Here is a 15,319-nt window from a genome sequence, read left to right on the forward strand (position 1 = left end):
AGAAGAATCGTAGAGTGCGCCGCGCGGCCAGAGGATGCAGTCACATGATCAAATCTAGTTCGTGTATGGAGACAAGGTGTCCAGCATATATGACGAATTGTTGTGTCCAGTGGAACTTATGACGTGCATGAAGCATCCGCGTCATGCAACACCAGAGTGTGATCAGACAAAATAGCCGCCATTTTCACTGGGAATGACGTTTGATGTGACGGGCCTAGATAAGGGATGTATCGCTCAGATCTGCACCGCTCTACTCAGTTGGACGAGACAAGCCCCGTTCTGCCTCGTTCCGCTCAGATGCACTTTTGACTGGGGGTCAAGGTTCAAGACATAAAATACATATTGCAGAAACTATGAGCCCGCACATATTACAGTAACAAAACAACGTACTCCACTCCGCCGACGACAATCCATGGCACGGACCAACATAAGATAGATCAGTAGGGCTTGTGCCTGTTCTTCTTGAGTTCTTTCTCCAGCATTTTTGCTTTACGATGACCAATCTCGACCGGGTTGACAGAGTTGTCGGCTTTTTTGAGCTTCACAGGCCTATTACCAACATATTTGCCTACATACAGGCATGTGAGGAAGGTGCAAGAGTAAATCAAGTGACCGAACGTACCGTCCATCTCTTTCCATGCTTTGAGGAAATCCTCCGGGTCTGAGAAAGCGACGAATCCATACTTGGCCTGAAACGCGCATGAGCCTGAGTTAAGAGCAGTGTAATGTGTCTAACCTTCCCGCTGAGGCGATCTCTGATTACTCTAGCTTTCTGGAAAGAAGTATACTGGTTGAAAGCATTGGCTAGGACGTCATCAGAGACATCGTTGCTGAGGTCACCGACGAACAGCCGGAACCATGCTAAACCGCGAACATAATGAGAATCCACCGGGGATATGGGGGCTGAAATACTTACAAGGATTCCATTCAAGCAGCGTCTGGTCCTCCCAGACCTTTCCAGCACCCTTACGCAGTACCGTCGTTCTTTTGCCACCTTTCGCTAGTTTGCCTCCTGCACCTCCCCGCTTGTCAATCATGGCACCCGGTACATAGACACTCTGCTGAGCGAGAATGCCGACGTCATATTCGTATGCATTAGCAGGAACAGGGGCTTGGTGAGCAGACGTTGAGGAACCAGGAATGGGATACATCGGCCCTTGGTAAGGCTGGTGGTAGGGGTTGACATCAGCAGTCTGTTGCTGCTGATAGTAGTAGTTCTGCGCAGAGTACGGATCCATGATAATGAAATGTGCAGAGGAATCTGAGGATTGTACTCAGTAGCAACGAGGTGATGAGTGGTCCCAGCAAGTGGTAGTCTCGGGACAAGAGCGACGCGAGTAAGTAACCAATAAGCGCCCCTCTTGTCCGGGGCTTACCGTATTAGGCAAATATTGTTACGTAATCATCTCGTCGAAGCAACACAGACTCTTGTGTAGATTGTGTACATCGCCGCCGCCGTCGTCCTCAACACTCCCTCAAGGTAAGTACCTGTCGTGTTCATGTGCGAGAATGCTATCTATGGACGTCCTATGGACATCCTTGCTGCAATTTTGTCAGATTAGTGGTAGCAGACGATGGATGCATTGTGCACAATGTCGATGTAGCGGACGTCCACTGACGACCTAACTCATAGATGCCATTTGTCAAGAAGGTCAAGTCGGACGCGTACTACTCCCGCTTCCAGGTCAAGTACCGTCGCCGGAGAGAGGGCAAGACTGATTGTGCGCATACAATCCTATAACCTCGGTACAACCTCTGATCGCATATCCAGACTACGCCCGCAAGCGACTTGTCACTCAGGCGAAGAACAAATAGTATGTATTGCTGGCCCCTTTACTGTGTTGTGTACCTTATCTATTCCCAGCAATGCGCCGAAGTACCGCCTCGTCGTCCGCTTCACAAACAAGCAGATAATTGTCCAGATCGCATACGCGCGCCTGCAGGGTGACTTTGTGTTGTGCGCTGCTCGGTCGACTGAGCTCCCGAGATACGGTATCAACCATGGCCTCACTAACTGGACTGCTGGTATGTGCAATCAGTTTTTTCTGTCGCTTATAGTCTCATATGTCCCTCCTAGCGTACGCAACCGGTCTCCTCTGCGCTCGTCGTGCGTTGACGAAGCTTGGCCTGGCGGACAAGTATGAGGGTGTGGCAGAGCCTGATGGCACGCTCTCCATGACTGAGGCTCTTGACGAGGAGGACGCACCTCGGCCATTCAAGTGCTACCTTGACGTCGGTCTCAGGCGCACGTCGACGGGTTCGCGTGTGTTTGGTGCGCTCAAGGGTGCAAGCGACGGTGGGATCTACATCCCCCACAATGACAAGCGCTTCCCTGGCTACGACGTTGAGAGCAAGGAGTTGGACGCCGAGGTACTCAAGAAGTACATCTTCGGAGGTCACGTCGCTGAGTACATGGAGTCTCTCGAGGAGGAAGACGACGAGCGGTACGCAGAACTGGTACCCACTTTCTGTACTATGCACTCACAAGCAATGTAGCTTCAAGAAGCAATTCGCGACCTACCTTGCGGACGGCGTTGGCTCTGAGGACATGGAGGAGATCTACACGAATGCGTACGCTGCCATCCGGGAAGACCCCACCTTCAAGCCCACCGAGAAGACCAAGGACTGGAAGGAGGAGAGCAAAAAGCACCGCACTGTCAGGCTCACGTTGGAGCAGCGCAGGGAGAGAATCCAGGCCAAGATCGAGGCCTTCCAGGCAGGCGCGGGTGCCGAGGAGGACGAGGACGAGGAGTAGGCTGTGGTACTTTCTATCATGCTTTGTCGGTGCTCTATTGCATATGTAGCTCTCTAGGAGCGTCATTTATGATCCACAAAACGCAGGCCATGCTATGCCATCCATACCCAGGTTGCTCAGCATGACTGGGTTGGGTTTTACCACACTCTCGACCGTTATACATGCGCGCATACATGAAGTACAAGCTCCTTATGCACCGACGTCATTCTGTCCAGGAGCAATGATTACCTTGACGTCGACACCAACGTAATGGTTCACTCACAGTGTTTCAGTGAAGCCGGCTGTTTAGACAAGGCTGCTTCGATAACGTTCCCCACCCACTCGAAGAGCGATGACCCCCCAATACATTCATGAGACCGATATGTCTCGGACATTGTCGCGAGATGACCGTTAGCCCGGTCTAATCTAGATCCAGTGCAGACAATGGAAGAGCCGTTCGGCACAGCAATATGGAATGACCTTCAGCGTAGATGGGGTCAGTACAATTTTGGATTCACGCATTTGCTCGGTACTCACAATACACATCCTTCCCACCGACCCACGCTTCGTTCAGCCACAAGATCAACCGACCACGTTCCATTGACGGAACGACAGCGCTCGGTGCCGATTTCGCATATTCGCTTCAAGAGACAGCCTCCAATTTCATCCACAAGAATTTGGGACAGCTGAGGTATGGACGCGATACCCAGCGTCGCCTGCGGTAGATGCGCGATGAGCATCGAGGGCGAGAGAAACGTGAAGCGGAGTGAATGGCTTCCAACCCAACGGTCAGCTACCAGTTTGAACGGGTCCATTCACATCAAGACCTACCGATTGTCAATGCGAATGAGGGCTTCACCACCAATCGGTTTCGGCTTGCTCTCGCGTAATTGCTGGATGAACTCCTCGCCGCTGCCGCCCACGGCCTCGAAACGCAGCTGGGTGGGGACGCCTGCCTGGCCGAGAGCGTCGACCACTGTGCTGACCTCCGTATGTATGCGCTCGCAGAAGACTTGGTATTGAAGTATATCGATGACGGGCTGCAGCATTGGCGGCGGTGGTGGTGGTGGCGGGGCCGGCATTCCCTGCATCCGTGTGACCGCTGTGCGTTTCAGGCGTTCGGCCTTCAGCAGAGAGTGAGATCGGAGCAGGAGGACGTGTAGGGCTGCGAATATGAGGTCGCATTTTGCAGTATCAGCACTGCCGGAGCCCGCGTTCGATGCAGAGTCACTGTCAACCTGATATTACTGAAGTGAAACTCGATGTCGGGCTACACAGGTTGGAACTTACCAGCTCGAATCGTAGATCTACGTCCTGCGCGGCCTCAATGACGATGAGCCTCTCTGAGACCCTGGCAGATGCCGTGGGTAAACTGCTGGCCTCCTTGATGAGGGTTGCAAAAATCTCCTGCTCAACGACCTCTGCCTGGGCAGCACGCAATGAGCCCTCAAGCGACAACCCATCGACGAGCGGTATTTGGTTTCGAGCTGTACGTCGGCCACCATTTGCATCAGTCGTTGAAATCGCCACCTGTAAACGGGTGTGTTGTCGCAGAGGGAATCCAATAGATTTGGTCTCTGTCCCCAGTGAGGGAATATAGCCAATAGCTCTCCGTCTGAATACAAGGGGAGCTACAAGAATATGAGCACCGGCTCTCTGAGATTCCGGGTGTACTTACATTCCTCGAGACCGAATGTAACAAGAAAGTCCTTCGTCGTCTTGTCTGCACCCTTGCCTGTGGCGGATCCAGGCGGTAAAGGAGCTGGGACCAGACCCCAATTGCTGCGCCTGATTTTGAGGGCATTGATCCAATATTCCTCACTCGTCACTCGTCCAAACTCTATGTTCTCAGCCGCTGACTTCAGTAAGGCCGCTGCCTTCCTCAAAGCGCTGTCTTTACTGCCCACGACAAGTTGGGCATCGAAAGCTTGGACTGATGGAATAGGTGGCTGCTTAGTAACAACTGTGGCCGTCAATGCAGATGGCGGCAGTTGTGTGACAAATGAGGGCTGCGGAGACGTCTGGCTCGACATTTGACTGTGTAAGAATGACAGACTTGGGTTCTGAGACGATGATTGCGACTGAGAAGGCCCCGTCGACGAGAGTAGCAATGACAACAAGTCTCTTGCCTGTGTCATTTCACCCAGTGCAATGCTTTGCTCAATGAATGGTATGTCATTTGTTGAGGCCAAGCGAGAACTCACTGAAGTTGTGGCAGTATGTCCATCCGCATTTTGAAGAGCTCCTCCGGCGTCATGGGTTTGTTGGGCTCATTCTCCTCCTCATGCTGCTCCGCTTGCTCAGCAGTGGCCAAGGGTTCAGAAGGCTTTTCACGATCTTCCTTCTTCCTGTCGAAGAAGTCGACACCGCGCTCGAGGAAGATTCTCCGGAGGTTCTCGCCGACATTCGCTATAGGATCCTCCTTCCTAGAGAGGGATTATGTGAAGATGGATGCGCAGGCTGTGGCGTGACATACGGTTCGTAGACGTGCTGCCCTTCGGGGGTGATGTCTAGCAGCACTGGAATAGGGAGGCCGTCATCGTCTTTGTAAGGCCTCTCCAAAGAGAGCCTAAGTTTCTTCCATGGCGGCCCTTCCATGTGCGCGTGAGGCCAGGTGAAACGCGGTGGGTGAGGGCAATCTGCCAGGAAAGACAGTACTGATTTGCGAGCGCGTGTGAGGCTTGAGTAACTTGAGAAACGCGTTCGGTCAGTGTGCGCATGTGACCGGATAAGGTCGGACCGTCACAGTCATCTCGGTTGTGTAAATTCAAATGCTCCTGATTGGCCTTCCCCACTCTTGCCGCGGTTCTCCAACACTCCCTCTTCTCCTGAGGGTCTGCCTCGCCGGCTCTTTAGCCGTTGTAAGTCGTTGCCCCTTGTCCCCTCCCTCCACCACTTCCCATTTACTTGAACACCGCCTTGATATGAAAGCAGCAGCATACATCATGACTCCCGAAAGCACCCCTGGACCCTCCAACGGCATTAGGCGCAAGTCTGAAGAGGAAGACTCAAGGATATCGAAAAAGCCGCGCACAAGAGTGAGGTTCGCAAAATTCCATCCCCCGCTCCTCCCTGCGTGTCTGATAGATCGCAGCTACTCCTGTGGTGAATGTCATCGCCGCAAGCAGAAGGTTGCTATATTCTCTTGCCTGTGTCTTTCACTCCTGACATTCCTGCGCTCACCAGTGCGATAGGCAAATACCCTGCTCACATGTACGTCATTCATATCATCGCCCTTCTTGTGCCCCTAACCTACGTACTGCAGTGCATAGCCCGTAAGGTCCCTGAATTATGCAAAGCCTACACTCCAGGAAAGACCGACCAGGACGTACATGTACGACTAGCCCGTCTGGAGCACATTGTAGAGGCTGCACTTCCCCAATACTGGTCGCAAGGTCACGGTCATACAGCCGGCTCACCAGATACCCAGAGTGACAGGCGGCGTTCTATGTCACCGGGTGCGGATGATGGCAATCGGTCGCAACCGGAAGACGAAGACCCATGCGAGGGAATGTTCGATAGCGGCAGATGGTATGGGAAGAGCGCTTCAGGGAGCGTGGCTGCCCCTGTGGTACTGGAGCAGGTACGATGGCCCAATCACATCGACGCACACCGTTCTGATCGTATGCGCAGTTGCGGCACGTTGGGGATTCATCAGGCAGTCAGCTTCCTGCCGATCTCCTTCAACCGGCAGCAAAGATCCTGTCCACGCAAGAACCCAATGCAGCCGATAGGTTGCAAAGGCTCATTTCGGACTACGGCTTCTCCCCCACGAAAGTGCCGGAACTCATCTCAGAATTGCCCGCACGCCATTTGTCAAATCGCCTTGTGGATTATTACTTCACCGCTATGTACGTACTTTGCATGGTATCCTAATGCCTAAGTGACGGTCTCCGCACTGGCCAGAAATTGGACGCGTTATCCCATACCTGAGCGTGATTTCCGCGCATCGTATGCTTCAATATGCGCTGAGGGGTTGATGCTCAACCCTAACAATCTACGCTTCTTGCCCCTCCTATTTGTTGTGCTTGCCATCTCGGTACGACTAGCACCTGAGCACATTGGTGGTGACGAGCATACCCGCAAACTCACCTCGACACGATATTACTGGTCTTGTGAGCCGTGTTCGCGATACTCCTTTTACAAGGCTTACACGGTTGGCAGCCCGTCGAGCCCTCATTATTGCAGCCGCCATAGCACCTGATTGTTTCGAAATGGTGTTGACCCGCATGCTAGTAAGTAGAGAACACCTGACTTTTACGCGTCGTATCTGATACATTCACAGAGCGCCAGATTCCTCATTCTTGATCGGAGAATGACTGAATCATGGAATCAACTCGGGGCTGCAGTCAGGACCGCACAGGCTCTCGGCATGCATCGTGATGGTGCTGCTATGGTAAGTCGTGTCCAATTCTTGGCTGCCGATATCATGTTCATGATCCTTGTCAGGGAATGGACCTTGTACGGGTAGAAAAACGTCGCCGCGCATGGTGAGCTTGGCAATGTTCCGTCTGTGCCATGCCACTTATGTTCAAACAGGGCACACCTCTACCATGCAGACCGGTCCATCGCCCTAGTCTTAGGAAGGCCTGCCGCTATACAGGACGTATATACGTCTACCCTCCCACCGTCCAATGTGGACGACTATGCCTCTTCCGATCTGCATAAGCCTCTTCCGCTTTCAACCCCGACCTTATCCACATTCATGATCCTCCGCCATACACTCGCCGGCATTATGGGCCGCGTATCACACCATTTTCAGCAAGTCAGATCGCCAAGTCATTACTCTGAAGTACTCGCACTGGACGATGAGCTTGTAAAGTTCATGCAGATGCTTCCTGCACATTACAGCGTTGAGCCCGATACATCCCTCGACCAGTCACATCCATACATACCTGTGCACCGATTCCTCCTTGTTACGGAAGTCCTCTTCGTGCGGACGACTCTGAACCGTCCATACCTCCTGCGCCGGTTAGGTTCCGACCGTTACGAGCGCTCGCGCCAAGCGTGTTTCGAGTCAGCCTTGACCGACTACCGCATCCGACGAGTGTTTTTGGCGACGACTACGAAGGAAGCTCGCGACCCAGTCGCAAGTGCGTATCGGGAGTTCCAGTCTGCCATGATCAGCGGCATATACCTCGTTCTGTACCCTCGCGGGTCTGACGCTGCGGCTATGCACGCGGTCGTGGACAGCTTCCTTAAGGGCCAAGAGCTCAGAAAGGAGCTGGACGAGATGACACGTCGGGAGGTCAACATCATCCAGTTCCTGAAAGACAAGTCCATCAAGCTGGCAGCTGCAACTGAGTCAGGATCCAGCAAGTTGCATTCCAGCTTGCAGAAACCGAACTTCACGCTGAATATCCCCCACACTCCCACACGTTCGGCGAGCATGGGTTCGGTACACCCGTCTGGGACAGCGTCGCCCGTGGTCTCGGCACTCTCAATGACCTCTCTCCCTCCGAAGTCTGCATACGCGCACCAGCCTGCCATTCCGTCACACCTACAGCATGTCGAAAGCGGCTCGAACTCAAGCACTGGCAGTCCGCCTGGAGAAGAGACCGAGTCTTCTGCGCAATCGTTACTTGACCAGTGGTGCAATATCTTTAGTGGCGGTCCCACAGACGATTCGACGGGTACGACGACACGTCTGCCGTGGGGCACACCGGGCTTAACCGACCTATCAGGCTGGCTACCGACTTCCTCGCCTATGTTGGCCAACGAAGCGCTACCGGGCCTAGATGGTTCGGACTGGGGTTACTGGGACACGCTGGTGAACCAGCTGAATCCGGGCTCCGACATGTCCTCTGGTAAATCGTGAAGCTGAAAAGATTAGACTCCATCGTTTGCTGTTTTCGCACTTTTATGCTGCTGTGTCTGTCCTAGAGTATGTACCTGCTGCTTGGCCTAATGCATCTGACAACGACCGACTGTGCATTTGCGTCTCCACTCCCTTCTGAACGCTGTTCAACCGGTGAGATCTGCGTTGAGGACTTCCTTGAGGACTTGCTGCTGGTGTATGACGTCACTACGGGACCGGCAGTGCTCTACGATGTACAGTACCATATCTCCCTTCTAGACTCCCCTCATCCCATCGCGAACCTGCCATTTGTTGCCATCCTGCAACAGGTCGCTGTCTCTCTCCCACTGAATGTCGAAACGCGCAAGAAGCGAAGAGGCCACCGCGGACGGCAATACAGGCGGGAACACTCCCCTATCCAAGGTCGCCCGCCTAGAGTCCTCTCTGCCTTCAGAGCTGCCCTTAACTTCGATGGCTACAACTTCGATGGCTACACGAGCAACGAGAATTTTGTCGTGGAATGTTGAGACGCCAGTCCCATTCCTCAATCTGCCTCCTCGCAAGGTCGGCACGTCGTCTGTGCCCCCTGGCAGCCGCCTCTCGCTACTACGAGAGCTCATAGCTCGACACGACTTCCCCGACTTTGTATGCCTCCAGGAAGTCCGCGCGCGGCAGTCGGACAAAGAATGGATCGTGGCTCTCAAGGCTGCCGCAAACAAGAGCGACAGTGGCCCGAAGTACACGGCTTATATGTCGCTGAACCGTGCTCTCCGTGGTCCGCGGCACTTTGGGGTCATCACTTACGTCAAAGACGCTCACAAAATCGCAGTGTCTCGCGAAGTAGATTGGGATGCCGAGGGCCGGGTCATCATCTTGGAGATGAAGAGTGGTTGGGCCTTGCTCAACGTCTACGCGCTCAATGGGAGCGAGTATTTCTGGCGGGACCCGCTAGGCCAGAACGCTCCGAAAACCCGCAACGAGCGCAAACGCGACTTCAATCGGTTGCTGATGCAGGAATGCCAAGCCATGCGGGCGCGTGGTTTGCGCCTCGTTCTCATCGGTGACTTCAACATCTCGCTCACGAAGAAAGACTGCGTACCTAGGCTGCGTACGGAGTACCCTCACTCGCTAGCCCGCAAGGAATTCAACGAGGAGTTCATACCGACCTTGGATGTCGTAGACGTGTACCGCGAAGTGCATGGACAGAAGGCAGCTTTCAGTTGGTTCGTGAAGGGCAAGCCGCAGGGCGCGGACGCTGCTCGTGTAGACTATGCTTTGGTCCAGCGCACATTGATGGACCGCGTTATTGAAACGATGTATCACGAAGACAGTGTAGAGCGTGCCCATAGCGACCACGCGCCGCTCACCCTCGCGCTTAGAGATATGGACGGTCTGGAGGAGGAAAATGATACAGTTTTACTTGGGGAACCCTTAGCCTGACAACTATCAGCGGTGTTGTGTATACGCATTCTGAATGCATATAATCTCGAATGGCAGAGTAATTACCGATTGACCGCTGCCACGGACATAGAAGGTAACAAGAAATATTTACCGGATTTGGAGGCCATCAAGTACGGGACACATAAGCACCGCTAACAGACGACTTATATTATCCGACAGATGTGGTAAGACTGGACTCTGGGCCACTACAAGACGCAGGCAGCAACAAGGAGAGCATACAACAACGTCGAGACGTTGGAGGTCTGGAAGCGAGGAAGCTCTGCGTTTGCCAGCTTGACGCCGTTCATCCCGTTCATGGTGGATGGTCCAGGGACGCCAGTGGAGGACGGCATCGAGCTATCCGAGGGAACACTAGACGCAGACGTATGCGGGCCCTTGTCTCCCTTGGAAGGGAGACCGACAGTAGGGGCCAGATTACTTACACGAGACGCGTCCGCATTGGCGGTCTGCGAAGGTATTTTCTGCATACGCGAGGAAGACATGAAGACGCTGGACGTAGTCGAATCGTCGTAAGAGCCGTCAGAGTCGCCACCGTCATTGTCTGAGCCAGAATCAGAGTCGTCCGAGTTCGAGCTGCTGGTGGCTGTTGGATTAGAAGCGACATTCTTTTGGCCACGCGATGTGTCGTCGGGATTGTTAGCGCTGGAGTCACCAGAGCTGGAGGCGTCGGTGGGCTGAGAGTCCTCTGTCGAATGGCCGTGACGTTCAGTCTTAGTCGCAGTGTCGTCGTCATCATGCTCAGCGCGAGTAGACGTGGGCTGTGTATCGTCGCCGTCTTCATGATGAACAGAATGGGTAGACGTGGGCCCCGCATCATCACCCTTGTCGTCATGACCATAATGAGTCGATGTAGGAGCCGCATCGTCATTGTCATTGCCACTGTCTCCAGAGTTATCTTTGGATTCGGCATTAGCAATGGCCGGTGCTGGTGTCTGAATTGGGCCATCCGTTGCATCCGTCAAGATCCCTAAGATCGCCGCTGACTGCGGCTGACCGGCTGTGCTTGAGGAGCCAATAGATTGACTTGACGTGGGATTCGAGGAGTCAGCACCGGTCGACGTTGTGTTGCCAGTCGCAAATTTTGATGTCACGTTTGCAGAGCCTGAAAGCACAAGGACGCCGTTGCCCCATGGCACAGGGTCACCATCAGGCTGCTGCAAGTACACCGGCGGGACGCTGGTATTCGATGGAGACGCAATCTAGTAAATCGATCAGGCATCATCATGATGTTGTAGGTCCTTATAATGTGCTTACCGTGAATCGGGCGGTCCATTTAGCGTCCGTGTGATTCTCGCCGTTGGTGAACTGTGAACTGTGTAGTAAGTGAGGTTAGATAGCACCGCGGACGTACCTGATAAAAGTATATGTCTGAATATGGATCCACTTCTGGGCATACCCACGAGTAAGGTGAGAGGCTAGAGTTGGTCCCGTCAAGAGAAGATACGACAGTTGTGACCGCGGTCATATTGTTGTTCGATCCAGACATCAAGTCTATGACATGTGAATGATGGCGTAACAGAATGCGTTATTATTTTATACCCACCGATGCTGACATTCTTCCACGCCCCAGTGGTATCTGCGTCCCATTGAAGAGTACATTCCGAGCCAGCCGTGAATGACTCTCCGGGACCGGGCGCGACAGGCGTGAGATCGCCGAGCACTAGCCTTGCTAGGACAAGCGATATTGCAAGAGAGGACATGTTTACAGTTCAAATAATAGCAGACGTTATGGAGAGCGAATAAGCAGAGCGGTTGCAGAACAAGGGTGAGGTGGTTCCAGACCAGCGTGAAGGGAATAATGTGGTAGAGGAAGAAAGGCATCGCGATGCTGACGGACCACTTATACCCACATGCGAGTTGTGGCTAGGTTGGCTGACAGTTTGGACTACAACGAGGCTAGCCTCAATCGACATGGCAGTACTGGTGTATAGGACGCGTCGCGAGACGTAACATTGGTCACGTGGGGTGACGGCACGCGCCGTAACGGTAACAGTAACAGCACGGAGAGCCTTGCGCACAGCTCCCACTGGCCTGCGCTACTATGCAGACAATCAACAGGTTTCTCTATGGACCAACAGCTGAAGAACGTGTACGCCAGTGGCAGGCGAAGATTCGTCAAGAACAGCGAGTTCTTGACCGGGAGATGAGGCAGGTTCGATCACCATATTGTGCGCTCCAGCCGGGTGTTCATCCTAGGGCAGCTTGACACAGCAACTAACAAGGCGAAACAAACGGTCAAACAACTCGCTACTAAAGGAGATGTGAAGTCTGCTCGGATACTGGCCAAGGAGGTTGTTCGGAGTAACAAGCAGAAGGACCGCATCTCAGTGAGCAAGGCGAGGCTAGGGTCCATTGGACACCAGTTATCACAACAAATGGGTGCGTTACATGCCAGCTCTACCTTGAGTCTCAGTCCCTCACCATTGCCTGAAAGCTATGGTCAAGGTCACCGGATCGCTGCAGAAATCCACTGAGATCATGAAGCTTTCGAACACGTTGATCAAGTTGCCACAGATCAGTCAAGTCATGCGCGAGATGAGTATGGAGATGACGAAGGTACGCCCCCATGAATCGCATCTCCGGTTTCGTGGTTGATTAACCACAATCTAGGCTGGAATCATGGAAGAGATGTTGGATGACACCCTTGAGATGGATGATGAAGAGGAAATTGAGGAGGAAGCCGACGAGGAAGTCGACAAGGTACTGTTTGACCTTACGAACGGCAAGCTCGGCCAAGCAGGCACTGTGCAGACAGAACTTCCCGTGCGTTTCAGTCACAATCTTGTCATACTTTGTCTGACCTGGTCCTGCGCAGTCCGCCCAGGAGACCGTGGATGAGGAAGAAACTGAGAGAGCCCTGGAGCAATACCGCCAACAGCTCAACGGTTTGCTAAGTAGTTAAGTCTCATGGGACATTCTTTATTGTTGCGTACCCTATATTTCTTACCTTACGGGTGATATTACCATGCGGACCCAGTGTATGTACTTCTAGTCTTGCTATCTATAGAGCGTCGTGTATATCGAGAATTGAAGCAAAGAATCGTCCCACCCTCAATTCAATCATGCCCATCCAGAATTTGTACGGCTAGCGTGTCTGTATACTCGAGCAATACATCTTGATACCATTATGCGCACTGTGCAGTCTGTCGACAGCCGAACCTTGCAGCGCCCAGCGGTGATCGAGTTCGCCGGTGTAGACCGATTAGGCGCTGGGAAGGCTACATCATAGACCACGTGATAACATGAATTTCGCATTTCGGTCCTCTTTCGGCTTCAACTCCTTCAGACATCTCGTCTTTCCTCCCCATTGCAAAAATGTTGACCTCTCGAACGCTTGCTCGTGGTGCGCGGGTCGCAGCGCAAAGCACTCAGGTATGGTTCCAAACGAGAGTGCAGAGAGACTGGCGAGCGAGTCCTGATCCCGTGGCTGAATAGGCTTTCCGTGGGTACGCTTCGGCGTCGCCCACCGCTGCTTTTGCTGGCCAGAAGGGAAGCAACGTGAGTACGCGTTGAATTTGTGTGTCTGACTTTCATCTGACATTGGCGGAAGGGCAAATACACTGTTACACTCATTCCTGGTGACGGTACGTAGAAGGGACACCGTTGTGCTGCCAGCAAGACGTGAACTGTCCACAGGAATTGGCCCGGAAATCAGCCAGGCTGTCAAGGAAATCTACAGCGCGGCCAGCGTGAGTCTTCCGACACGTTGTATACATTATCACTAAAGATGGCACGTGAAGGTGCCCATTGAGTGGGAGGAAGTCAGCGTTGCACCCATCCTGAAAGGAGGAAAGACCGTCATTCCTGACGTAGCAATCAACTCGGTCAAGAAGAACACTGTTGCGCTGAAGGGTATGTCACTTGTCTCTGCGCGCGAATATGTGACCCGCTCACCTCTCTTGCAGGCCCTCTGGCAACTCCGAGTATGCACGCACGTTCTGCACAATCCTTCGTGCGCTAAAACTATCCCGTCACAGTTGGCAAGGGTCATGTATCGCTGAACCTGACTCTCCGGAGAACCTTCAACTTGTTCGCCAACGTCCGTCCTTGCGTCTCCATCCAAGGCTTCAAGACACCCTATGATGATGTTAACACTGTTCTCATCCGTGAGAACACAGAGGGAGAGTACTCCGGCATTGAGCACGAAGTATGGACCGCATTGCCTTTCATTTGTGCATGTTTACTCAACGAGAATACTCCAGGTGGTTGACGGCGTCGTACAGTCCATTAAACTTATTACCTGGGACGCCTCTGAGCGCGTTGCCCGCTACGCGTTCCAGTACGCGAAGAGCAGCGGACGGGCGCGTGTAACGGCTGTACACAAGGCCAACATCATGTACGCTTTGTATTTGACTTGTTTGTGATGCAAGACACTAAGTGCCCGGCTACCCAGGAAAATGTCTGATGGCATGTTCTTGTCTGCCTGCCGGCAAGTCGCCAAGGAGTTCCCGGACGTCAGCTATGATGAAGACTTGCTGGACCGTGTCTGCCTACAGGTGACGTTCCACGTCCTTGCCATAAGTGCTGGATTTGACGGGGTAGCAGATTGTCCAAAATCCGAAGCCATACGCTGACCGTGTTATGGTGATGCCCAACCTTTACGGTGATATCCTGTCCGACATGTGCGCCGGTCTGATTGGTGGACTGGGTCTGACGCCGTCTGGTAACATTGGACGTGTAAGGCTTTCGCTTCTATCATAAACTGACAAAAATTGACCGCATTCCACTAGGACGCATCGATCTTCGAGGCGGTTCATGGTTCTGCTCCGGACATCGCTGGTATGTAAAACACGTGTTCGGACCTATTTGCGGCTTACACCGAGTAGGCAAGGGTTTGGCGAACCCCACCGCGCTTCTTTTGTCGTCACTCATGATGCTGCGGTATGATTAATTCGCGTGGTTCTGCCGCGGCAAAGACTTACAAAATGATCGCTTAAACAGGCACATGAAGCTGGACAATTATGCCACGAAGATCGAGAAGGCGGCCCTATCCGTGAGCACTATGACCTTTGTTTCCGACGTGTACTGAACCTTTGTACAGACTATCGCCGAGGGAAAGACGATCACAGGCGACCTTGGCGGGAAGGCGTCGACCCAGGAATACACTGCCGCCATCATTGAGAGGCTTGCGAAGGCATGAGAGCTATGGATAGATTACACCGTAGATCAGGACAGTATTCTCAATAGTACTGCAGGCTAATTCCGCGTCGTACCCTGGCGAATTCTCATCACAATGCTAGATTGATTCCACGTATGGCACCTCGGCGAAGGCAAGCCGGCTTACGATCAGTCAGAGGTAGACAGTGGTTACGTAGATTTGGTTCCGT

At 53.1% G+C, this 15,319-nt stretch overlaps 7 protein-coding genes across 7 annotated transcripts; 4 read left to right on the forward strand and 3 right to left on the reverse strand.

The window, feature by feature from the left end:
- Positions 1-437: 437 nt before the first annotated feature.
- Positions 438-1,151, reverse strand: POSPLADRAFT_1058416 (hypothetical protein; the record flags this gene model as incomplete). The annotated part of the gene is made up of 4 exons (XM_024481035.1): positions 438-568; positions 623-689; positions 737-861; positions 917-1,151. The coding sequence occupies 4 exons, from the start codon at positions 1,149-1,151 to the stop codon at positions 438-440; spliced, it is 558 nt and encodes a 185-aa protein (XP_024337036.1).
- Positions 1,152-1,463: 312 nt separating this feature from the next.
- POSPLADRAFT_1040518 (hypothetical protein) lies at positions 1,464-2,900 on the forward strand. Its single transcript, XM_024477755.1, has 6 exons — positions 1,464-1,480; positions 1,634-1,721; positions 1,772-1,814; positions 1,865-2,025; positions 2,078-2,444; positions 2,497-2,900. Exons 2-6 carry the CDS (start codon positions 1,634-1,636, stop codon positions 2,753-2,755), a joined length of 918 nt encoding a protein of 305 aa, XP_024337037.1. The 5' UTR covers positions 1,464-1,480; the 3' UTR covers positions 2,756-2,900.
- Positions 2,901-3,009: 109 nt separating this feature from the next.
- On the reverse strand, positions 3,010-5,332 carry POSPLADRAFT_1058418 (hypothetical protein; the record flags this gene model as incomplete). The annotated part of the gene is made up of 7 exons (XM_024481036.1): positions 3,010-3,214; positions 3,272-3,508; positions 3,566-3,972; positions 4,025-4,365; positions 4,413-4,888; positions 4,939-5,160; positions 5,211-5,332. The coding sequence occupies 7 exons, from the start codon at positions 5,330-5,332 to the stop codon at positions 3,010-3,012; spliced, it is 2,010 nt and encodes a 669-aa protein (XP_024337038.1).
- Positions 5,333-5,945: 613 nt separating this feature from the next.
- Positions 5,946-9,971, forward strand: POSPLADRAFT_1047711 (hypothetical protein; the record flags this gene model as incomplete). Its single annotated transcript, XM_024479344.1, has 9 exons — positions 5,946-6,317; positions 6,368-6,585; positions 6,641-6,849; positions 6,899-6,969; positions 7,020-7,130; positions 7,184-7,224; positions 7,274-8,541; positions 8,618-8,663; positions 8,903-9,971. The coding sequence occupies 9 exons, from the start codon at positions 5,946-5,948 to the stop codon at positions 9,969-9,971; spliced, it is 3,405 nt and encodes a 1,134-aa protein (XP_024337039.1).
- A 1,013-nt stretch (positions 9,972-10,984) lies between these two features.
- On the reverse strand, positions 10,985-11,692 carry POSPLADRAFT_1092751 (hypothetical protein; the record flags this gene model as incomplete). The annotated part of the gene is made up of 4 exons (XM_024483101.1): positions 10,985-11,191; positions 11,247-11,297; positions 11,344-11,483; positions 11,536-11,692. Coding segments are annotated over 4 exons (555 nt in total), but the record flags the coding sequence as incomplete, so codon positions are not given.
- Positions 11,693-12,033: 341 nt separating this feature from the next.
- On the forward strand, positions 12,034-12,894 carry POSPLADRAFT_1047712 (hypothetical protein; the record flags this gene model as incomplete). The annotated part of the gene is made up of 5 exons (XM_024479345.1): positions 12,034-12,144; positions 12,194-12,371; positions 12,427-12,548; positions 12,603-12,755; positions 12,808-12,894. The coding sequence occupies 5 exons, from the start codon at positions 12,034-12,036 to the stop codon at positions 12,892-12,894; spliced, it is 651 nt and encodes a 216-aa protein (XP_024337041.1).
- A 408-nt stretch (positions 12,895-13,302) lies between these two features.
- POSPLADRAFT_1182724 (hypothetical protein) lies at positions 13,303-15,237 on the forward strand. The gene is made up of 14 exons (XM_024488942.1): positions 13,303-13,364; positions 13,428-13,490; positions 13,543-13,576; positions 13,629-13,681; positions 13,733-13,844; positions 13,898-13,915; positions 13,970-14,139; positions 14,195-14,328; positions 14,386-14,488; positions 14,538-14,669; positions 14,723-14,771; positions 14,819-14,873; positions 14,934-14,985; positions 15,034-15,237. The coding sequence occupies exons 1-14, from the start codon at positions 13,308-13,310 to the stop codon at positions 15,130-15,132; spliced, it is 1,131 nt and encodes a 376-aa protein (XP_024337042.1). The 5' UTR covers positions 13,303-13,307; the 3' UTR covers positions 15,133-15,237.
- The last annotated feature ends 82 nt before the right edge of the window (positions 15,238-15,319 follow it).

The sequence above is a fragment of the Postia placenta genome (assembly GCF_002117355.1).
Source record: "Postia placenta MAD-698-R-SB12 unplaced genomic scaffold POSPLAscaffold_10, whole genome shotgun sequence".
Classification (NCBI taxonomy): Eukaryota; Fungi; Basidiomycota; class Agaricomycetes; order Polyporales; family Adustoporiaceae; genus Rhodonia; species Rhodonia placenta.